Genomic DNA, 25,689 nt, shown 5'->3' with positions numbered 1-25,689 from the left:
AGAACGTTCTGTCTGAGCAAGATTCAGTGCCGACCTTGGCTGGGGACACAGAGTACTTCCCAGAGTCTCCCTATCTTGAGGGAGGAGGGGGAGTAAATCTCACGGAATCCCCTAATCTTTGTCGGCTTGGTAGCAGGAAATGTGTGTGCGTATGTTAGTGTCAATGTGTGTGCGTATATTAGTGTGAATGGGTGTGGGTGAGAAGCCAGTATAAAATGAATTGTCTTGTACAACAGAGCAGCGCGCTCTCGTAAATAAACTTACTGACTATCGTAGCTGGGCCTCCGTCTGATTCATTTCAACCCGTTTCTTACAAATTCTGGGTTTCAGTAGTGAATTGGGCTTATGAACATTGAGAACAGAATTCTCGTATCACAGACAGACAAAACAACTTCTTTGCTCGCTTTGAGGACAAGACAGTGCCACTTGACATGCAGGCTCTCCTTCACTGCAGCAAATGCGAGTAAAACATTTAAATGCAAGGCTGCAGGCCCAGACGGCATCCCCAGCCGCGTCCTCAGAGCATGCGCAGACCAGCTGGCTGGTGTGTTTACGGACATATTCAATCAATCCTTATCCCAGTCTGCTGTTCCCACATGCTTCAAGAGGGCCACCATTGTTCCTGTTAGGTACCTGCTAAGGTAACTGAGCTAAATGACTACCGCCCCGTAGCACTCACTTCCGTCATCATGAATTGCTTTGAGAGACTAGTCAAGGACCATATCACCTCCACCCTACCTGACATCCTAGACCCACTCCAAGTTGCTTACCACCCCAATAGGTCCACAGACGACGCAATCGCACTGTGCCCTAACCCATCTGGACAAGAGGAATACCTATGTAAGAATGTTGTTCATCGACTATAGCTCAGCATTTAACACCATAGTACCCTCCAAACTCGTCATTAAGCTCGAGACCCTGGATCTCAACCCCACCCTGTGCAACTGGGTCCTGGACTTCCTGACGGGCCGCCCCCAGGTGGTGAGGGAAGGTAACAACATCTCCACCCCGCTGATCCTCAACACTGGGGCCCCACAAGGGTGCGTTCTCAGCCCTCTCCTGGACTCCCTGTTCACCCACGACTGCGTGGCCATGCACGCCTCCAACTCAAGCATCAAGTTTGCAGACGACACTACAGTGGTATGCTTGATTACCAACAACGATGAAATGGCCTACAGGGAGAAGGTGAGGGCTCTCGAAGTGTGGTGTCAGGAAAATAACCTCACACTCAACGTCAACAAAACAGATGATCGTGGACTTCAGGAAACAGCAGACGTAGCAGCCCCCTATCCACATCGACGGGACAGTAGTGGAGAGGGTGGAAAGTTTTAAATTTCTCGGCGTACACATCACGGACAAACTGAAATGGTCCACCCACACAGACAGCGTGGTGTGGTTGGCTGAAGGAGGCTGAAGATATTCGGCTTGTCACCAAAAACACTCACAAACTTTTACAGACGCACAGTAGAGAGCATCCTGTCGGGCTGTATCACCGCCTGGTACGGCAACTGCTCCGCCCATAACCGTAAGGCTCTCCAGAGGGTAGTGAGGTCTGCACAACGCATCACCGGGGGCAAACTATCTGCCCTCCAGGACACCTACACCACCCGATGTCACAGGAAGGCCAAAAAGATCATCAAGGACAACCACCCGAGCCACTGCCTGTTCACCCTGCTATCATCCAGAAGGCGAGGTCAGTACAGGTGCATCAAAGCGGGGACCGAGAGACTGAAAAACAGCTTCTATCTCAAGGCCATCAGACTGGTAAACAGTCATCACTAACATTGAGTGGCTGCTGCCAGCATATTTACTCATCTCTAGCCACTTTAATAATGGAAAAATTGATGTAATAAATGTATCACTAGCCACTTTAAACAATGCCACTTTATATAATGTTTACATACCCTACATTACTCATCTCATATGTATATACTGTACTCTATACCATCTACTGCATCTTGCCTATGCCGTTCGGCCATCGCTCATTCATATATTTTTATTTATTCTTATTCATTCCTTTACACAAATTTTTAGGTTAGATGACTTGTTAGATATTACTGCATGGTCGGAACTAGAAGCACAAGCATTTCGCTACACTCGCATTAACATCTGCTAACCTTATGTATGTGACAAATTACATTTTATTTGGTCCTTATGGCCAGAGTACATCATTGGGGCCAAGCTTCCTGCCATCCAGGACCTCTATTCCAGGCGGTGTCAGAGGAAGGCCCTAAAAATTGTCAAAGACTCCAGCCACCCTAGTCATAGACTGTTCTCTCTCGGTACCGGAGCACCAAGTCTACCCCCAAGCCATAAGACTCCTGAACATCTAATCAAATTTCTACCCAGACTATTTGCATTGCCCCCCTCCCCTCTTTTACGCTGCTGCTACTCTGTTTATTATCTATGCACAGTAACTTTAATAACTCTACCTACATATGACTTCAATTACCTCAACTAACCGGTGCCCCCGCACATTGACTCTGTACTGGTACCCCCTTTATATACATACTGCTGCTCTTTAATTATTTGTTCCTTTTTTTGGGGGGTGGGGGGGGGGGTATTTTTCTTAACTGCATTGTTGGTTAAGGGCTTGTAAGAAAGCATTTCACTAATACCTGTTCTATTCGGCGCGTGTTACAAATTAAATTTTATTTGAAAAATACAACTTAAATTAATCAGTCACCTGAGTCAGTGCAGTATACTGTAAGTTGAGTATCCTTCCCTATATGCATGCTGAAAGTCAGTAGTTAACTTGCTCTTTGAAAAATAGCATTGTATTTTTTCAAACACAATTTTCTCCTTCAGATCACTCAGAACAGGCCAGCAAAGGGTGCTTTCCTATTTTTAGTAAATAGTGGTATCCAATTGGTAGTTTACAGTCTTGTCCCATCGTTGCAACTCCCGTACGGACTCGGGAGAGGCGAAAGTCGAGAGCCGTGCCTCCTCCGAAACACAACCCAGCCAAGCCACACTACTTCTTGACACAATGCCCGCTTAACCCAGAAGCCAGCCTTCATCAATGTGTCGGAGGAAACACCGTACACCTGGCTACCGTGTCAGTGTGCATTGCGCCCGGCCCGCCACAGGAGTGGCTAGTGCGCGATGGGACATGAACATCCCTGCCGGACAAACCCTCCCAATCCCGGACGATGCTGGGCCAATTGTGCACCGCCCCATGGGTCTGCCGGTCGTGGCCGACTGCGACAGAACCTGGACTCGAACCAGGCTCTCTATTGGCACAGCTAGCACTGCAATGCAGTGTCTTAGACCACTGCACCACTCGGGAGGCCCCCGGCTTATCATTATTGATGGATAACAGGTGCATGTTTACAGCCCTGGGTCTATGATGAGACGAAATCAGACTGACCAGGAACAGTAGCAAGGTTCCTTCTAGCCCCACCAGTTGAAGCTGTATCTGAAGCTGCACCCTGATCAGTGGTGAATGCGTGTTCTTTGGAGACGTCTTCACAAGTGAGCGGCGGGGCGTTAGAGGTACGAGGCCCCACATCCTGAGCTGACATAAGCTGCCCTTGGTGTGGTTCTTCTTCCTCACAGTGAGCCTGTGGGTCTCCGTGTTCATTCCTATCGAGTGATCCTCCTCTGGGGATGGGAGGCAGCCCTTGGTCCCGTTGGGGCCTTGGACCAGGACCAGCCTGGGTGGATAAAGGTGAGAGAGGCTGGTCCTTTCTGGAGCCAGGCCGGCTGGATTGTGCCATGAGCAGGTGAGAGCTACACACATGGTCCCCTGCCGGCCGCTGGCTCTGACTCCTGCCCAGCCTTGCCCCTGTCTTCTCCTTGATCTTCTTGGTCCCTCTCTTCCCAGAATTCCCACTCTTGTCACTCTTCCTGAGGAGGAAGCGGGGAAAGGTGCCCATGTGCGTGTAGTTGTCGCTGGAGCTGGATGCGCATGGATGCATCATATCCATGTCGTCAAAAAACGACTCCACAGCCCCAGCCCCATCAGGCTCGGCGGAGGAGGACTTGGAGTCGAATTTGTCAGACAATGAGCTGCGACGGAAGGAGAAGTTAGGGAGAATTCCAAACCACTTTAAACCTGTTGAGGGAAACAGACAGATAATGTGTCATACATTTACAGTAGTATCCCTGGAATGCTCTTCAAATAAATTTTCACTCAAAAACATTTGGTATTTGCTTCATTAATCCATTGTCGATATAGTCCCAAAATGTTTTGCATGTCAGCAATCAATTCTTAATGTTTTAACCTTGTTTTTTAAATATATTCTGATGTCTTTGCTTTCCTCACATTATTGCTTTTATACACTGTTTACGTGTTCTAGAATGTTGCGTGTGTTCTAGAATGTTTGGAACGTGACCCCCTGGGCTGGGTTGTTGGAGTGCAAGAGGTGACTGCTGGCATGTATAGCTGTTGTTTTTTCTTCAGAAACTTCAAGCTGTTCAAAGTTAACAGTATAACATGGTCAGATTGAGAGTTGGTGGGAGAGCCAGAACAGCCTCTCGGGGTCCAGGGGAACAATACATAAACACTGGGCAGGAACGGAAAGCGCTTGTCTTAGGTGTAGGAGCTAACTCGTTCTTTTGAAACAATTATTTCAATTGAATATTGAAGAAGGTGATGTGTTAAGATAGGGGACCCAGCACTAGCAACCTATTTAGTTGGTGTGGAGCCGCAAAAGTTGAGACAGAGACAGTAGATCAAATGCAAAATAGGTGGTAGGCTATTTAGTCTATTTACAGTGCAGATGATTCTGAAGACTGTACATTTTTGTAAACACAACTCCAGATCCAAATGGCAACAATGACTTAAAGGCCCAGTGAAGTTAAATTTGATTTGCCTTTTTGTTTTATATATATTTCCAAACTATGAGGTTAGAAATAATACTGTGAAATTGTATTGCCCTTTAATTGTGACCGCCTGAAATTCCTGCCTGTTTTGGTTGGATGGAGTTTTGGCCTGCATGGTGACATCGCCAGGGGGTAAATTATTTAATAGACCAATAAGAAAGAGTTTCAAACCTCTCTGCCCAATAACAGCTAGTTTTCCCCTCCCCACTCAGACCAATCCCAAAAAACGGGGACCCCTTTTGTGATAGCAAATGAATAATCAATCAAAACAACTCGAGCGAGATAAATTGGAGATAAAATTCTCCAGTGTTAAATCAACACTGACAAATTGGGACCGTATGCACACTGGAACCAGTGTTAAATTAACACACTGCTTAGTTAATAAGAGTCTATTGACGCACCCGTGCGTGCTAAGTAACATTTAAAAAAAATAACGAATCAAAATCCATCAGTTACCCCATGTGGAGTCACCTGATATGAAAATGGAGTAACGGGAAAATCTCCAATATCGTGAAGAAAAAAACATTTACAAAAAATATACACTTACCGTTCAAAAGTTTGGGGTCACTTAGAAATGTCCTTGTTTTTGAAAGAAAAGCACATTTGTTGTCCATTAAAATAACATCAAATTGATCAGAAATACATGTTGTATTAATGTTGTAAGTGACTATTGTAGCTGGGAACAGCTGATTTTTAATGGAATATCTACATAGGTGTACAGAGGCCCATTATCAGCAACCATCACACCTGTGTTCCAATGGCACGTTGTGTTAGCTAATAAGTTGATCATTTTTAAAGGCTAATTGATCATTAGAAAACGCTTTTGCAATTATGTTAGCACAGTTGAAAACGGTTGTGCTAATTAAAGAAGCAATCAAACCTGGCCTTATTTAGACTAGTTGAGGCCCTTATTGCTGACAAATGGGTTTGTTTTTTAAGACTGTGTTTTTCTTTCTGCTTGCATTTCTTATTTATATTTTGATGTGTGTATTTTCTGTCATTTATGTATATCAGGGATCCTCTGTAAAAGAGACCTTGGCCGTATGACTGATAAAATAAAGGTTAAATCAAAAAATATATAAATGTAGACTTCAATGGGGTAGGGACATCCCAAGGATTCCAGATAGCACATATCATTAGAGGTTGCTGACCTATATACATAGACTTGAAATCACTGGCCACTTTAATAATTGGAACACTAGTCACTTTAATCATGTTTACATATTTTGCATTACTCATCTCATGTATTCTATCCTATTCGACTGTGTTTTAGTCAATGCGGCTTTGACATTGCTCATCCAAATATTGATATACTGTTAATTCCATTCCTTTACTTTAGATCGTGTGTATATTGTTAGATTTTACTTGTTCGATATTACTGCACTGTTGGAGCAAGAAACACAAGCATTTCGCTACACCCGCAATAACATCTGCTAAACACGTGTATGTGACAAATAAAATTTGATATGAATAAAGTTGTGAGTTTACCGGCTGGCCAGTTCACAACGGTGTGGTGACTAGAACTGTTTGACTTTTTAAACAGAGATAAACACTGTTAAGTGAATGACATGATTACCAGCAAGGTTGTTATAGTAAATGAAAAATTATCCGATAATGAATCATGAAAATAACAAACCTGTTTGAAAAACTAAACAGAAACTAATTATCTTTGACTCCGAAACGAACTAAAATGTTAAAAAATTAATGATGTCCCTTTTTGTTTTTTTCCCCTAAACTTTGGGCAAAAGTTGAATACGTTTTAAATTATTTTTTTATTTTTTTTTTATTTTGGGGGGGGTCAAGCTACTGAATCTGGCAAGTAAATGCTGTTTCATATAGGTTCACCCCATTCATAGACGCTAACTACTTTAGCGCCTATTGACGATAGTATCTTCTGACCGTGGTAGTTTTGTTAAGAGCCCGACGCTTGCTCTAAAGTTTTGGTCTAGAGTCTAAACATTAACACGCATCGCTTGCAGTACGTTTTTGGAAACGTTTTTTTATTTTGTACAAACCGCTGGAAACCTTTACATACGGCAAACAAGGGTTTTCGAGAGCTAAAATGGCCTAGCTTGTGTATCACTAGCCATTACTAGCTATCAATGAAAAAATGATCTAGGTAGCAAAATTGATTCTTCTTTATATGCGCTACTAATGTTAAAAAGCATTGAATTGGTGTAAACATGGGCGAGCGAGGATTTCCTTCCACCAATTTAACTTAACCTATGACATGACCCAAGATCTTGGCTACGTTCAGTTGCCAAACGTTCTCCAACGTTCCAGATAAAAATGCCATGATTAGAGCTGATGTGACTCCGTATTCTACATGTCAGAGGCATGTTTGTTCTACATAGAAATAGCCTATCTGAACATTCCAAAACATTGCATACTGCTGAATGTGCCCCTTATGTATGAAAGTGACATATTTTCCAGGAAGTAGCCTTGTAGTTTTTGAACATTTGTAGGCTTATTGAATAGTTTTCAATGGGCAAAAACATAGCGCAATTTTCAGAGCAAAAACTTAATGAAAGGCATCTGGCAGTAAATTCATCCACAAAAATTAATATAATTGTATATGTATCTTAAATGTCACTTGCACATCATATTACTGCCCCCCAGTTGCGAGAAATGACATCCCAAAAAACACACAAAACAAAAACACTATACAACACAAATGGCCCCCAGTCATGCTTTCTGTCCCTAACACTCAAATTAAAACTAAAACTAAATATTTAAAAAACAAAATATAATAATGTTTATACAACTAAATAAAAACTAGCAAATAAGAAACTAAACTGAATTTCAAATAAAGATCGATGAAACTAATAGAAAAAAACTAATAGAAAAAACAAAACTATAATAACCTTGATTACCAGACTGACATTTGTTATTTTACATGAACAAAAGCATAATGTTTGAGTGATTAGCCATAGGTTTGCAAGGATAATTAACAATGTTTGTTGCACACAATTAGTCCGTTTGTGTGGGGGGAAATGGAGGGAAAACATCTCACGTGATGATCGGCACATCACATGATGATGATGACGCAGTGGTGATGGGGAATGTAGGCCTTGTTGCATTTCTTAGTTAGCCTGCTTTTTTATACCTGTGATTTCAGAAAGTGAGGCTACAGTAGGCTCCAATACTTTCAAAGTAATTGTTCTATGCACTTTTTCTAGATTCCCATGTGTGTTTCTATATGAAGACCATTTACAGAGAGAACTCGGACAGCACTGTACTGGATAGGAGGATGAAACAGAAACTACACGTTTTGTCTTTACTTTGTCGTCAAAGAGGCAGCGGCCACTATTACGTTCCCCAGCAAGAAACAAAAAAATTGTCGCAAAAACAGAAGGGGGAACTAAAAAAAGAGTGACTGACAACAACCAAAACTAAACAGGTGGGGGTTCTAGGAGGGGTTCTGAAAGACACACAAGGGGGTCGTCCACTGAAAGTTGACTAGCAACAACAACTGGGACATAAAAGACACCCACTCTGAGCGCCCACTAAATTTGCTCAAGAGACAAACAAAATACAAACCCACATCATACTTAAAAGACAGGAAGCAAACCAAAAAGTGGAGAAAATGAAGATCAGATAAAGAATATATTTTTTATATTTTTTATAAATCAAATAGTGAGAGGTGTTAAAGGTGTTAACCCTTCACATCTCTCAACACAACTGGAGCACTGGTCCAGCCACTCTTAAATATCACCTGGGACAGCACAGGTGAAACACCTTCTGATTAACGAGAAGCGAGATGACACCAATCGGCGCGCCCAATGTGCTAACGTGCTAATGTCCAACCTCAAAATATTAACAGAAAAACCAAAGCCTGTAATACCACTAAAGGATCATTTTGTAGCTGTGACATCGTCCATATTATCTATCTACACTGTAGAGTGAAGCACATTCAAAGGTAACAGTTAACCAATGAAACTGAACTGTTTCCTGTGTGTGCTACTGCTGCATCTATCTTGGAAGTCCTGTGGTGTGTGCGCGCGCATGTGTGGTATTTTCACACTTCCTCCTCCTCCTCCTCTTCCCCTCAGTGAAGTACAAAAATGAACCAAATTTCTCCCTTAAACCAGGCTGAGGTCAGGACCTAAGACCAATAATTGCCTATCATATACATGTATATAGCGTATACATTCTAATACAATATAAACTGGGTGGTTCGAGCCCTGAATGCTGATTGGTTGACAGCCGTGGTATATTTAAGCAATAAGGCCAGAGGAGGTGTGTTATATGGCCAATATACCACGGCTAAGGGCTGTTCTCAAGCACGACGCAACGCGGAGTGCCTGGCCACAGCCCTTAGCCGTGGTATGTTGGCCATATATCACAAACCTCCGAGATGACTTATTGCTATTATAAACTGGTTACCAACATAGTTAGAGCAGTAAAAATAAACGTTTTGTCATACCCGTGGTCTACGGTCTCATATACCACGGCTGTCAGCCAATCAGGTTATAACAGACCGTATACCACGGCTATGACAAAAGATGTATTTTTACTGCTCTAAATACGTTGGTAACCAATTTATTATAATAATAATAAGGCACCTCTGGGGTTTGTGGTATATGGCCAATATAGGGCTGTATCCAGGCACGACGCGTTGGGTTGTGACTAAGAACAGCCCTAAGCCGTGGTATATTGGCCATATACCACAGCACTTTGTGCCTTATTGCTTTAGTATATGATGTCTATGGTGTTGTCATGCATGTACATAGTCTATAGTCATGACTCACGTTATTGCAATGGTGTAGGCTAGCAGCTGTAGCACACCCTTAAACTAGATCAGAAGTGCATTATTTACTATGTCCCTCTTAATTTATTCATCAGAAAGAAGCCTGTATCTAGGTCAGCCTAAAAAGATAGATGTTACACTGTAGATATTTTTTGTGTGTTATACTGTCTAAAGCTTTATTTGCATGAGACCAGTGAGAGGAATGGCAGGTGTCTCAAACACAGATATCGCATTACTACGGTCACTAGCATGACATAATTGTAAGAGAGGTGCATTTAGTTAATGATTAACGTGAATCCTCAGCCTCTAACCACACACACACACACACAAACACACTGAAGTGGTACTCCACACACACCGTAGTAGGCTACTTACTCAGTTTCCGTTTTCCGCTCATGGTGAGGCTGTGGGGTCCAACTTCAGGCTTACTGACTATCTTACTGCGGGGGGGAAGAGAGCTACTCGATCTCCAGTGCCAAGTAGACTGTCTTTAAGAGCAGGAACTAACCACTCCTTTAACCAACCAACCTCTTCTCTATCTAGCCACAGTTCAGTTCAGTTCCACTCCACAAGAACAGATGTGTAAATGTATGCACACAGAAGAAGTGGAGTAGACAGGCCTCTGTGCTTCCTGTGTTAGCCAGTGGGGAGTAGATAACAGGAGGTGAGAGTAGAGGAGCCTGTTGCATGTCACTGTATTGTGGCTATGCAGAAGTAGTGCAGCGGTGTACGGTGTACGGTGTATGTGTGTGTGTGTGTGTGTGTGTGTGTGTGTGTGTGTGTGTGTGTGTGTGTGTGTGTGTGTGTGTGTGTGTGTGTGTGTGTGTGTGTGTGTGTGTGTGTGTGTGTGTGTGTGTGTGTGTGTGTGTGCTAATCTTAGGTGCAGACAACCGGCCCTCCCTGCATGTAACAGACAGCGCCTGACAGAGGCTGATAGCGCTGCATGCATGCGAGACCTTTTCCCACAGACTGCAGTTAATAATAAATGATTCCTTAATGAAACTGAAAGCCCCAGCTGCCTATCAGATCTCTGGTCTGTTGTTGTTATTTTACCCCGGGAGTCTGGGACCACTAGTGAATTGTTGAGGGACCGTTTGTACATACGAGATGGCTGCAGTATATCTGATTCTAGGCCCATCGATCTGACACTTACAAACACAGATTTCCATGCAGTGAAGATATACTATGAACGAACAGGGAGACCAATGAATGATATGAGGAAAGGCATTCCCCACAGACTGTCTATGACAGCGAAAATCATCACCATGCAACAACAACCAAAAACATGAAAGTATTTGTTTACGGAGTTTTCAATTTCCTCCATATGGAAATATGAAGCTACATATATGTCAAATAATGAGGAAAATGTTGTGCATGTTTTTAAGAGCTGAAATGACACTTACTTTTAGAGCTGGGCGATATGGACAAACATCAATTTACGATGAATAGAACGATACATTTACGACGTTAATGTGCTCCACCGTTTTTTTTTATCCTTTAAACTACTACTACTAGTTCGATGGTTTTAGCCATTTGTCCCATTCATTTAACAATCACCCATATTAGCAAACGTACTTCATTTCAAACTTCACATTTCTCTAGTATAGGCTACTTTGCATAATGATCGGCCTGGTGGCGTTATCTGAGACAAGTGCAAAGTGCCTCGTCCTATAGATTTGTGCCGAAATGTTTGGAGTTCAGTTTAGATAGCTTATAGCTACTTTACTTACATTCCAAGCTTGTTTACGTGGGTATCTATGGGTATCTATGTCAGCCAGGTGTACCTGGTTGTGTTCAGCTATTCCGGTTTTTACTTGCAGTATTCTAAGTGAACACTAGAATGCAGCAGAGATACAGTATTCGGTCCAGAGCAAGTCCTGTATTGAATTCATTCTCTGTGCTCCAGTCAACATCCACTCAAAACCATGCACCTTTGGACTGGTAGCCTGAATTGTTCCCCCACATGAACTCTGTCTCAGAGCGGTAACATCAAAGGCACTATAAATCAACAATAAGTGATTTAATGTAGCCTACAGATCACAGGAGGTTGGTGACACCTTAATAGGGGGCGAATGGGCTCGTGGTAATGACTGGAGTGGGTTTAGTGGAACGGTATCAAATACATCTAAGACATGTTTTCCATGTGTTTGGTGTCATTCAATTTGCACACCTGTCAGGTGGATGGATTATCTCGGCAAAAGGAGAAATGCTCAGTAACAGGGGAGTAAACAAATTTGTGCACAACATTTCAGAGAAATAAGCTTTTTGTGCGTATAGAACATTTCTGGTATCTTTTATTTCTGCTCGTGAAACCCATGAAACATGGAACCGACACTTTACATGTTGCGTTTATATTTTGGTTCAGTAGATGAATCAGGTTCCCAATTAGTGCTTAGTTATTACCAGCTTATTAACTTAGAGTGCATGCATGTTTAAACAAGGAACTACGGACAAATTGGTCATATGTGTGCATGTCAAATTAGGTGTTGTCAGAATTATAAATAGTCTTTAATTACATATGAGTACACAGTGAATGCCTTACTAACAACGTCCCAAATGGCATCCTATTCCCTATATAGTGCACTGCTCTGGTCAAAAGTAATGCACTATATAGGGAATAGGGTGCCATTTGGTACCGTGTTTCATGATGTTTCATGTTCAATGTTTAATGATGCATCACATGGATCTATAAATTACCATCACATTCAGTAGGCTATATTGATGTGTGTTCGCCCATGTGAACATGATGTGAGGTTATTGTCGTTATGTTGGTGTATGAATCAGTGAGGTGACAGGGAGATATGTGGGAGTGAGAATAGGGACTGTGTGTGTGTGTGTGTGTGTGTGTGTGTGTGCGTGTGTGTGTATGTGTGTGTGTGTGTGTGTGTGTGTGACCCAGGTTGTTCCCAGACAGCCAGACAGGGTCTGATTGACGGCTCTATATCGGGCAGGGGTATCACTGTTCAGACATCGTTCTGTCCTGTTCTGTAGATAGGAGGCAAGATGGCTGAAACACGCACATGCTCACTCGCACGCATACACACACAGCTCCTGTCTGTCTAGGAGCAACCTGGTCTGTGTGTGCATCTATTGCCCACCCCCAGTACACTGTCAATGTATATCAACAATGTATCAACCATCAACAGGGTTGGGGAGTAACAGATTACATGTAATCCGTTACATGTAAGGGATTACGAGAGAAAAAAACTGTAATCCATTACGTTACCAGCAAAAATATTGTAATCAGATTACCGATACTTTTGAAAAACTGGACGATTACTTTGAGTATTACTTATAAATTCAGAAAGGATGTTTGCGGAAAAAAATCTTTGACACTTCTCTGTTTTCTCAATGACATTCAAATCAGCATTGAAAAAAGCAGGAAGGCTTTTGTAGGCTGCAGTCCAAGCTATGTCTTCCAATGGTGCGACTGCTGTCGGCATCCAAAGATTATCCAACTTGAATAAATGTTTGGAGGTAAGGATGACAGCAGTGGTGTAGTCTACGGCTATGCGGATATCACTTATTATTGATATCTACATAGCGCATTGATAGGAATCACACTGCTGCTCTCTCATTTAGCTTTCGGCTTTCTAGCCCTCACCGCTCCATTTTTCACATGTCCATTTGTTTTGTCTTGTTCCATACACACCTGGTTTTCATTCCCCAATAAATCTACATGCATTTGGTCCTCTGTTCCCCATCATGTCTTTGTGTGTAATTGTTCGTTGTAATGGTGTATGTTCACACTTTTATAGTTTATGTTCCGTGTTTTTGGGCACTTATGTCATTTTTTTGTGCCTAGAGTTGAACTGAATAAAAGTGCGCCTGTTTACTCTACTCTGCTCTTCTGCACCCGACTTCACCTCCCTTACACCGCCTTAACAGCCATTTCCCAAAAGTCAGACTCTTACCACATGCAAACTCATTTTCTCTCAGCTTCAGAAGCATCTGCATTCATCAAATGTTGTGTGGTTATCCTTAGATATATTCTCCAGACTTGCTAAGAGGGAATTGTTCATATGTTGTACAGTTTTTATTCTAGACAACATTTTGTTCGAAAATTAACTGCCCAAAATGCATTTTACTACAGTACCAGTCAAACGTTTAGACGCACCTACTCATTCAGGGGTTTTTCTTGATTTTTTAAAACTATTTTCTACATTGTAGAATAGTAGTAAAGACATCAAAACTATGAAATTACACATATGGAACCATGTAGTAACCAAAAAAGTGTTAAACAAATCAAAATATATTTGAAATGTGAGATTCTTCAAAGGAGCCACCCTTTGCCTTGATGACAGCTTTGCACAGTCTTGGCATTATGTCCATTCTAGTCTATCAAAAGCTTTTTCTGCATTGAGAGATAATACAGGCCAAGGAAGTGTTGTTCCTGATGAAGCATCTCAGATGTGTAATAGTCGAAGGACGTTGTCCGCGAATAAATGGGTTTTTAACAAACCCACTCTGGTCTACGCGGACAAATTTTGGTAATAGAGTCTGGAGACTGGATGGCAGTTTAAAGACATGGTGTTTATTAAAGATAGGAGGAAATATGGAGAACATTAGGTGGCAACCTTGCCTTTTTTTTTTAAATGAATGAGAAGTTCGGGCTGTATTCACATCTTTCCCAAATGGACCTTTGTGAACGGCTGTGTCAGTAATTTCGAGCAATAGCAGACATAATTGATTCAACATTTTTAACAGACCTCAGGAGGAATACGGTCCCATCCCGATGATTTGCCTTTATTCTTGCTATGCAATGCCCTTTTTGACTTCACTGAGAGAGATTTGGGCTCCCAGCGAGATGGCGTGTTCTGTTGAGAAGAGGAGTTCTTCATTTATTTTTTTTGAAAGGACTTCATCTGGTTTGAGGACTGAGGGGCAGCTCGGGACTGAGGGGCAGCTCCGGACTGAGGGGCAGCTCCAGACTGGCTGACGACTCTGGCAGATCCTGGCTGACTGGCAGCTCTGGCGGCTCTGGCAGATCAGAGACAACTAATGACACCTGCCTCTGATTGAGAACCATATTAGGCATAGAAATAGAAATCGCCAAAATCATAGAAAAACAAAAATAGACTGCCCACCCCAACCCACGCCCTGACCATACTAAATAATGACAAACCAAAGGAAATAAAGGTCAGAATGTGACAGATTCATTCATTTGGGTTCTGATAGTAATTCCCATTTCAGATTCAGTAGTTGCTAAATCAGCGAACCGATCAATGCTGTGTAGCTTGTTGGCCAGTAAACGACCAGGACGATGACCACGGAAGCAATGGTTGAGACTAACTCGATGGATGGCAAATTCTGCTCTCTGCCTTATCAATAAATGAAGTTCTGTCTTGACTCTGGAAAGAGTAAGATCTACCTGGTCTTATAACGCTCTAACGCAGGTAACGACATTTTCAATTCTGACATCTTATATTTGGATATTTATTCAACCCAGATGCAAATGCAGTTGGATCATTTTTTGTTATGAAATCTTTGGTGGCATCCCATAGAATCCGAGAGTCATCGACTGATTTTTTTATTGATCACACACGCACAAACCTGTCAACAACACCGCAGCTGTTTGAGATGCAGACGGCAGGCCTATTCTTGGAATCAACTGGTTTTAGGAGGTTTTTCATTTGTGTGTTTGTTTGTGCTTGCATGCGCACTGTGTTTGCATGTGTATGTGTGTGTGTGTGTGTGTGTGTGTGTGCTTGCGTGCTGTCGTGCGTGAGTATGTGTGATATTCTCGAGTCTTCTAAGAGCTTGGTTGGCACACGGGTTGCTCTGACAGCCTGCGTGAAGGGTAATAACTAGTAACGTGACAACGGCTGTTGACGTATGAGCCCTCGACTCTCTATGAGCTTGGGCATCAATCACAGAACCAATGTGATAGAGACGAGAGGCGGGGGAGGAGAAGGGGAGGAGGTTGTAGGGGGAGGCGGGAGGTGGGAGAGTCAGGAGAAGGAGAGGGGGTGTGAGGAGGGGGGGTGAGGAGGGGGAAGTTGTGAGACAGCACTGGGTAGTTATGAGGCTCAGGGCTGTCAGTGAGTTTGTATGAGAATATGGTTTCAGACCTGCACAGGCACACGGCTTTCAGCGTCACTGAATACTGAAGTCTGATCCATCATCAGCCTTCATCTCTTTTCCTTCCTCAGATGGACAGTTGAGATCTATTCAACTCTATTATACGACTGCTATCTCCCTTTAGTTTTGGTTAGTCCTCCAGCGGGAAGCTTTCCTAACATTGTGGCACCTCATCTGTTCCAGGGCTGTCTGATCTGTGATGTTGCTGCACAGTGCTCCTTCCTGCTTCTAGTTGGTTAATGAACCTAAGAATGAACCTGTGCGTGCGTGCGTGCGTGCGTGCGTGCGTGTGTGCGTGCGTGTGTGTGTGTGTGTACCCACATGTTCTCATAGGGCTGTTGACAGTCATCTCTCTGTGTGTCCTGGTCTAATTTCACCCAGACCACAAGAAGATGTCAATAATTCATAGTTCTCTCTCTCTCTCCCCATCTCTCTCCCCATCTCTTTCTCCATCTCTCTCCCCATCTCTCTCCCCATCTCTCTCCCCATCTCTCTCCCCATCTCTCTCTCTCCCTCTCTCTCCCCATCTCTCTCTCCATCTCTCTCTCCATCTCTCTCCCCATCTCTCTCTCCATCTCTCTCCCCATCTCTCCCCATCTCTCTCCCCATCTCTCTCCCCATCTCTCTCTCTCCATCTCTCTCCCCATCTCTCTCTCTCCCCATCTCTCTCCCCATCTCTCTCCCCATCTCTCTCTCCCCATCTCTCTCTCTCCATCTCTCTCCCCATCTCTCTCTCCATCTCCCTCTCTCTCCATCTCTCTCTCTCCCCATCTCTCTCCCCATCTCTCTCTCTCTCTCCCCCTCTCTCTCCGATCTTGAACGTGCTCCTCCCTCCCTCTCATCTCTCTCCCCATCTCTCTCTCTCTCCCCATCTCTCTCCGATCTTGAACGTGCTCCTCTCCTCCCTCTCATCTCTCTCCCCATCTCTCTCTCTCTCCCCATCTCTCTCTCTCCATCTCTCTCTCTCTCTCCCCATCTCTCTCTCTCTCTCCCCATCTCTCTCTCCCCTCTCCCTCTTCTCTCTCTCTCTCTCCCCCATCTCTCTCTCTCTCCCCATCTCTCTCCGATCTTGAACGTGCTCACTCCCTCCCTCTCCTCTCTCTTTCACCACCTCCATCTCTCCTCCCTTCCTTATCTCATTTATTGAGATTAAATAGGTCACTCCCCCTCAATGCCACATCAATGTACGACCAGCAGTATAGGCATAGGGAGATGAAGAAAGATACAGAGACATTAACGGAAATACTGACCTCGCTTTCCTCACCTGCAATATTTCAGTCTGTAAACCTTGAGATACATTTAATTGAGTTCATGTCAAATGAAAACGTATTATTAATTGACACCGTGGGTTATAAATGAGTTGCACTCATTGTGTTGAAAATTAGATCATCCACACAGAAAACTTCTCTCTTTCCATTTCTCTCTCTCTCTTTCTCTCTCTCAACATGGCCTTCTTCCTCCTCCTGTATTGCATACCTCCCCACTCTGCTGCCTTAGAGGAAAGAGTGAGACAAAGAGAGAGGGGGGGGTGACAGGTGAAGAGATGAGAAAAAGAAGAGTATAGCTGCTCACCGACCGTCAAATAAACAGATGTCTGGTGAAGGGAGACCTGATCATCTATTTTCTTGACACCACAGGGAAGGCTCAATTCCAGCTTACTGAAACATATTGGTGTGAATGATTTATTTGAGCGCTGTTTTGCATCTCCGCTCTTCAATTTTCGAGTTTTAATGTCACATGCCCACGTACAGTGAAATGCCTTTTCTTGCCAGCTCCAAACCCAACAATGCAGTAATCAATAACATAAGTCATACTAAAAATAACATAGAGTAGAACAAAAAAACAAGAAACGTCAGTCAGTTCCACTACCATATTTACAATGTGCAGGGGTACTGGAATGATAGAGGTAGATATGTATAGGGGCAAGGTGACTAGGCATCAGGATATATATGTGTTTTTATATTTAACCTTTATTTAACTAGGCAAGTCAGCTAAGAACAAATTCGTATTTACAATGACGGCCTACACTGGCCAAACCCGGACGATGCTGGGCCAATTGTGCTCCGCCCTATAGGAATCCCAATCACGGCCGGATGTGATACAGCCCGGAATCGAACCAGGGACTGTAGAGATGCCTCTTACATTGAGGTGCAGTGCCTTAGGCCGCCGAGCCACTCGGGAGCCCTCCATATATGGTGTCTGGTATGCAATATCCTGTCTAAAAAAGTGGATTAATAGCACTCCATGTTATCCCGTTGAATTAGGTCTGTGGGTGTGTGTAAAGTGAAGTTAGATTCTTTCTACTCCTCTCTCCCACACAGGCCTTGAAGCTCTCTATGGATTATCAACTCTGTTCTACAAGTGAGTCAGACATTAGACATTAGCACGGGGGTGACATCAATCAGTATTCATCACACCACTCGGACTCCCCTCTCTCTACCTCTCTAGCTGGTTAGTCAACAATCAGCCTGCTTGGGGTACCAACTCTTTCTCTCTCGCTCTCTTTAGACTCGTCCCAGCCTGCATGTGCCACAACTCCCAACACAATGTACCAGCAGGGAGAATCAATGGGGACATCATTTTGAATGAAGATTTTGCATGACATTTTTTTAGGCAATATCTGTGTGGTTAGGGGTGTTACAGTGTTAACCATATTTTCTATCAATCAATACAACATGTTGGCAAATTATAGCATGATGGTGAATGTGATTAATCTTTAACACTTTTTGCTATCACTAGATCTCACAGTTTGACATCATTGTGTCAGCAGTGGTGCAGTCCTCTTCCTCAGCCCTCTACCTGAGAGCTTCTTAGTACACACACACACACACACACACACACACACACACACACACACACACACACACACTGCAGGATCCATCAGGATAAACACACACAGAGGGACCAGGAACTTGAAGGTGACTTCCATGGTGTGCTCGTTCCTCCTCTTCTCTTCCACGCAGCTGACTGAACAGCAGGTGCTCTCTGCTCTCTGTTGCCCTCCTTCTTTCCTCTTTTTTTCCTCTCTCTCTCACTCTCATTCGTCCCCTCTCTTTTTCTCTCTCGCTCTCTCTCTCTTGCCTGTCTCCTTGTCCTCTCTCTTTCCCTTCCCCCTCACTCTTTATTTATTTTCCCTCCCTCTTTATTTATTTTCTCTCTCTCTCTCTCTCTCTCTCTATCCTACCCTCATCTGTCTCTTTCATCCCTTTATCCTCAATCTCTACATTATCCCTCTCTCTCCCCCTCTCTCTTTCCAGGACAAGGGAGTTGGTTGCTAAGATGCTTCTCCAGCTTTAGCTACCTGGCACAGTACAGCACAGCACAGGGTGTTGCCAGTCCTCTTCACACCAGAAGAGTCGGCCTTGTCCAGAGCTCCTGGGAGGTGAAGGGGATAGAGGGGAGTGCCTCCCCATCCGTGCCCCAGGGTCAGTCACTCCACTTGGGATCAGCGATGCCAGTTAGGTTATGGAGGGCTGGAGAGTGGAGGTAGAAGGAGAAAAAACAAAGACTGTTCTTGTGTTTTGATTCTCTACTCTATCTCGGAGGCCCCGTCCCTTTATTAGAATAGAAGCTTTGCATCAATTGTAGAGTGCTCTGTTGCTCTGGCGTTAAAGTTGTAGGAGTTCTCTGTTGCCCTGGCGATCACATTTTGCCTTAGGACCTCTTGGATTAATGAGTTGATAGGTTTGGTACGGAGAGGGTTGGTAGTATGGCAGTGTGGGGAGACTTGGGGTTACTTTGAAACACTGTATTGAGGTTCTTGTGTTCAATCTTTTTTTTTTGCCTGTGTGTGCGTGCGTATTCGTGCGCGTGTGTGTGTGTGTGTGTGTGTGTGTGTGTGTGTGTGTGTGTGTGTATGTATATATATACGTGTGCGTGACAGTAGTTCAGGAGTAAACAGAAAGGATCATTCATCGTAGGTCCGTGCAACAAACAGCGTTGATCACTGACGCGGACGACTCCACTTCTCAACACGGCCAATACCATCCGCCACACAGCCCATTTATACTAGGGGCTGGTGATGTGTGTTGTCTGTGTGTGAGTGCGTGTGTGCATGTGCAGACACAGCTGGAATTCAAATAGGAGCTTAGCAGATAGGATGACGTAAGAATGATGATGTAGAACCACAAGTATTACGTAAGGTGGGAAGGTAGTGTGGCGGGGCAAAGATAGAGAGAATACAAAGCAAGGAGCATGTCGTCTGATCCCGTCCCTGTCAGATCAGCAGATAAACCAATTCCAAGCTTACAGTAAAGCCTCTATACTCGGTACTAAACCTTCATCACAGGACAGTAGAGCGTTGGCACAGCACATGGAAGTGCAGTGGCGTATCTTTCACCACGCGGTGGCGATAGGAGTCCTAGCCAGACGCAGACCCTGCCCTGCTATCTGTGCCTCATCTCTTCTTCCTTGTGTGGAGCCAAGACTGGTGCTGCTAATGACATGATGTTCTCCTCTCCTCTCCTGTGCACTTGCATCCTGTCAGTATGTGTATTTAGTGTCTACTCTGAGGGACCTCACTCTGGTCAAGGACTCAGGGATAGTGCAATCCTTTCTTATTCTCTCTAGGTTCACACAGCTCTCTGTGTGTTATTTAGGTGACTCTGGTGATCTTTCAAGAGGATTAAAATGTGTCGTGTCGATTTCAGGATATACTTCTGTGCTATCTCCTATGGTATGCTGAAATGCTACGCCTCGGGGTGTAGAACTAGTTAATGTGAATAATGATCTTTATGTATCAGCATCTGGTAAACCTTATTACCCCCCAGGGTAAGTGAGATGCAGGTGACCAAACTCTGAGGTAGAGGTCAGGGGTCAAGTTCCTGATGACGTAAAGGTCAGAGAGGCTGAGGAGGGACAGCTTGACCTCAGCACACTGGAGACCTGCTGAACATGGTTGGCTTTTGGGGACTAATAATGGCATTTGTAGTCATTTGGTGTAATTAATATGTAGATGATGGCACTGAGAACTAAATCAGCTAATGTTAAGGCTGTGACGAGAGACTTAACAATGTGTAATATTTTGTTTATTCTTTTTCAGATCCTATAATAAAAATAATAATAATAATGACAAGACAGCACTGTTGTGTTCGAGACCATCTAAAGCAAGACTGTTTCAAGAACAAGACCGGAGCAAATTGATTATGTTCTAATTTAATTTCTTCATTTTGGGGGGGGAAAGGAAAGGGTTAACACTGGGAAAAAAAATATCCAATCAGGATTTTTCTTTGCTGGTCTCTAGGAAGATAAGTCTAGCTACCTAAATCAGCCATAGGTTATGCCATTAGAAGCTAGATGAAGACATCTGCCATTCAACTGTGTTAGGGCAACATTTTGGAGTGACACCCCCAGGAAGAAATATAACACAACACACAACAACAACAAGAAATCTGACAAGCAACAACTTCAATTCATAGAATGTTTGGGGATTACAAATACAATTAATAGACACTGCAGTAAATAAAACAGAATAAAAACATCTGCCTTGTCCAGGACCGCAGTCTACAGTGACCCGTGCACTATAGCCAATCAGAGCTACAGTAGGCCTTTATACAAACAAGCCATTTGCCACATGGGCCTGTCATCATACACTTTCAACCTTACTGTGTGTTTACATGCAGTTGTTACAGTGCGACTTTAGTTCATTAGAGCGCATTTGCCAAAAGCCAGAAAATACACCTGAATCGATTTCTGCAAATGTGTAAACACCACGGGAGTCCTCTTACATAACATTACAGTGTTATTGATCAAACAAACATGAAAAGGTCCGTATTGGTCACATACACGTGTTTAGCAGATGTTATTGCGGATGTAGCAAAATGCTTGTAGGCTCTCTCTCCCTCAGTTATGCACACCATCAACAACAAGATCAACAACTAATGCTAGCCAGAGCAAGATGAGCTAAAGGAACATTAGACAAACCCTCAGAAACTTTTCCAGCTAGTTGACCGTCAAGATTGCACTAATAAACCATGGGGAACTGTAGCCTCCTCGTCCTTCTGCAGCTTGCCTGCCAATGCATTGCTTGTCCCAACCAAGCACCAAAGCTAACTGGCTAAAGTTGGCTAGCTTGCTCGCTAGCTAATTTCCAGACACAAATAGGCTGTTTACATGTTATCTAGAGCGTTATTTACCAACTATGACTTTTTTTGCCTACGTTTGTCATATTCAGCAGGGCGTAGCACGTTGGTAAATGAATCAGTTGTTCTGCACTCTGGCACACACAGATGAGAGTTCTCTGAAATCGGAGTAGATCGCCAGAGTGAATTTGCGAATGCGAGAGATTTGCCGACTGGATTAACAGTCGTTCAAGTTCTTGCTAGCTAACCAAATGACACCTGCATCTCTAGCTGTGTATAGCCACCGAAAAACAATACGAGGGGAAAAGTCAGTCACTCACCTACTCCTCCAATTGCATGTCATGACAATCTCCGAGCAGCTAGCTAGCTATCTAACGTTAGGCTCTGTGTTTTTAGCGTGCTACATACATTTATACTGTAAACTAGCCTTTTAGCCACGTTATGACTGACTTGTGGTCATTGCCCTTGATAGTTTGATTGTATTGACATTCACAACGTTAGTTACATTTGTCCATTTTTGTCCAGAATATTGAGTCACTGAAACTGAAACAGTGCATGCCGAATTGAGGCAGCAAACAACGTAACATTACCCGGCCAGCTGTGATTTACAACCTGATAGCAATATTTTTTGGACTATGAAGAAATGTATTGGTGAATTATATCAATCATGCATTGAACTGCATCTATCTATTCTGCCAACAATGTATCTATCTATTCTGCCAACAATGTATCTATCTATTCTGCCAACAATGCCTTTGTGTACGTCATGGAATGTTGAGTCAAATAAAACCTATTTTAAAACCTCTTGTGAAGTTGGTTTTGTAGCATAAACTGGGAATTTGATATTCTTCTGTCTGTTTCGTATCTGCAAAGTAGTTAAAACACTGTCAGTTCCATTTTAAACTTCAGGTCACAGGTTACTTTGTGGGATAAACATGAAATGCTTTTTTGCAATGGGAAATAATCGTTGTACATTTTGATTGGGAAATGCTGTGATGTGTTTTTGTATTCTTATGATTGGGACCTACTGGCTTATTATGTCAGAGTTTATGGACTGCTTATCCTTTAACACCATGCTGTGTGTGACTGCTGTCTTTCCATCGGCCCTATGCAGTGGTGCCTGGAGAAGAGGGTACACTCGAATTTTGCAAAATAGTTCCCAAACGGCCTACCCAGTGAAGGAAAGTGTAATGAATACGATGAGAGACAGAGTGCTGATTTCAAGCGCAGGGCGCAGCAGGTGTTTATTAGCAAAGGACCGCAGGAGGAGGCAGGTAGCTGGGTCCAGGGACAGGCAGAAGGTTATACACAGGGACTCCAAAAAGGTAACAGTACAGGCAGGGGAAAAGGCTAATAATGTAGTCCGGGAGATCAGGCAAGAGGTTGATGACAGGAAATCTGATAGGCAAAAGTACAGGCAGAAAATAGACAAAAAGTTATCGTTAGTTCGGATGGCCAAAAACTACTATACACAGGAGGACTAATATGGAAATAAACAGAGCTCCGAATAGAATGTGTATCAAAACCTCACAATGATGGGGCGCAAAGAACCGAACTAAATAGTGTGTATTCAGGTGACTGGAAAGTAGGCTGGAAAGTGAGCTGCGTTCAGGGATCTATGTGTTTGAGAGTGTGAGTTGGGAGCAGACATTATAGAAAGTCACCCTGTGTAAAAAAAATTATAATAATAATAATCCTGTTTGTTATTAGTTTTCCTATAGATTTATCCGATTTTCACTCTCAAAATCGCACTTTTTTTAAATAGAAAAAAGACGTGATGGTTCAAGTCCGCAACAACGCTTAAACCACATCAATCCGATTGCGTCGGCCTGTCAGCGTGTGGCTCTCCAGTGGGTGGGCCTCTGTACTCCCAGGCCCATCCATATGCGTATTATGACAATTGCGCGTCACAAATAGCCTACTAGCCAACACTTCGGACTGAACTTTTTCAATACCTGGTTTGCATACCCATTGTTGCCTTCGTTAGCATTTACTGGTAGATTTCATAACGTCTTTCCTACCCTACCGGCTATCGATGTCATTATTTTGTGAGCTACTCCATGCCAAAACGGAGGTGCACACTCTTGCTGCCTGCATATACTATTCCGCGGAAACGAGGCTGTGTGCTGCGTTCGCGTTAATATATTTCACGTGCTTTGCGATTGTGTAGGTTACTTTGTGCATGATTTCTCTATTGCACTACATAATTGATTAGTCGTATAGCCTCCACTACACCACTGGCCCTGTGTTTTTCAAAACGGCAACTCTCCTACATGAGTGCACCGGTATTAAGGTTACTGTCCTTTTAGAACCACGAACCTGTCACACACTGAAGGACTCAAGGTTCGCCACTGTTTAAAACACATAAAGTATGTATATGTGGTTTTATGAGCCGATTGAATGGAAGCTGATAATTATGAGGTTATATTTTTACGCTGCTGGTCTCCGGAAGAAAGTATTTGTCCTCGCTGTTCGAGACCGAATCAAAACCGAGTACAAATGTATCCAAGACCGAGACACTCAATATGTGGTCTGGTCACCAGACTCGAGACCGGTATATTACAACACTGCAAGATAGTCTAAAACTACAGACACTTAGATACAAACACACTGTATACTCAATTATAACACTCCAGTTTGCCATGTGCTCTATTTCCCCTGTCTTCCCCTCCCCTGTGTACTGTATAGCCACGTAGCAAGCAGAGAGAAATGGAGACTCATGTCTAAGCCCCTCATTCATTCATGAAGTGAATTAACCAAAGCAATCAGCCTCCCTCCCTCCCTCCATTCCTACTTCCCTCCCACTGCCCAGCCCCACTGAACAAACAGAGCCAAGTATATCTCCACAGCAGAGACCAGCTCCGGTCTCTCTACAAGTGCTCTATTCATGCTTATCTGTAATACACCACTCATGAGCAAACTTTACAGCTATTGAGCCCGGCTCCATAATTACAGCTCACACACTGACATTTACAGCTCTCTCTCTAGCTATGAGATTCTCTCTCCCTCTCTCTATAGCTCTCTTTCGCTCCCTCTCGCTCTCCCTCTCTCTCCATCTCGCCCTTCCTCTTCTTCCTCCCCCATTTCTCTCTGAGCTGTTCCCGCTGTCATGGTATGTAGCAATAGTGTGTGACGAGGCCTCCGAAGCAGCTGTTTCAGTACTAGGCTTGTCCGCCTGTCGTTTGCCTGGCTGCGTGGCAGCTCTCCGAAGGCCCCTTCAAGTGCTGCTACCTGTCTGAAAGGCTCCAGAGATACACGGTTTACTGTAGGATGGTGTTTGTGTGTCTATCTGTGTCTCTCTGTGTGTGTGTGTGTGATGATTTACTGTGTCCTGGGGTGTCATTACCAGATATTCAGAGAGAGTGAATCATAAATCATACCTGTATGTAGCCTCAGTGGACAGAGGGGACTATGGGAGTCAGGGAATGAGGGAGTGCTGACTGAGGTATCTGGGTAGGGTTGTAAAAGCATGCAAGTGGAGGTGAGTTGCAGGTTGAAGCGCTGGGAAGTGGTAGAGAGAGACTAGAGGGCTGTACAGTATTTGCTGAGTGCCTGCTCGCCTACATTCATTTACCTCTGCGTGTGTGTGTACTGTATATCTGTGTGTATGTGCCTGGAGTAATGACCCACCCCTCCATTACTGACCAGGGGTGTGTAAGAAGCGGGGTAGGAAACGAGCAGGGGATCCACAGAATATGGGAGGAATGGGAGTAGACAAGTAGTGGGGGAGAGCGGGGGGCTGTTGAACTGTTGACTCTGGTAGCTGGGAGACGTTAGGAGTAGAGGGAAATAGATGGCCCCTCTGGGCCCCTATGGCCATCACTACTGGCTGCTAGCTAACCAAGCCTGAGTAAATACCAGCTTCAGAACAGAGCAAAACAGAGCAGGACCCACTACAAATGTTTTGAAACGGCATGGAGGTAGGGAAATTGTGTGTGTGTGTGCGCGTGT

At 43.7% G+C, this 25,689-nt stretch overlaps 1 protein-coding gene across 7 annotated transcripts in view; it reads right to left on the bottom strand.

The window, feature by feature from the left end:
* The window catches only part of sh2d3ca (SH2 domain containing 3Ca), a 304,863-nt gene that overhangs the window by 72,658 nt on the left and 206,516 nt on the right, over nt 1-25,689 (bottom strand). For 3 of the 7 annotated variants that reach the window (XM_052525967.1, XM_052525968.1, XM_052525970.1), the window contains exons 1-2: nt 5,375-5,613; nt 3,371-4,057 (exon numbers count right to left, since the gene is read on the bottom strand). In XM_052525967.1, coding sequence (XP_052381927.1) covers nt 3,371-4,057; nt 5,375-5,441 — 754 coding nt within the window. In that variant the 5' untranslated portion in view covers nt 5,442-5,613. Of the gene's footprint in view, nt 1-2,686; nt 4,058-5,374; nt 5,614-9,952; nt 10,238-25,689 lie in introns of those variants that run through there. The other 4 variants (XM_052525971.1, XM_052525972.1, XM_052525969.1 and 1 more) reach the window with 3 other exon arrangements.

This window comes from Oncorhynchus keta, chromosome 9, assembly GCF_023373465.1.
Source record: "Oncorhynchus keta strain PuntledgeMale-10-30-2019 chromosome 9, Oket_V2, whole genome shotgun sequence".
NCBI classification, from domain to species: Eukaryota; Metazoa; Chordata; class Actinopteri; order Salmoniformes; family Salmonidae; genus Oncorhynchus; species Oncorhynchus keta.
Note: the sequence above shows the minus strand (reverse complement) of the source record. Positions and strands in the feature narration are given on the sequence as shown.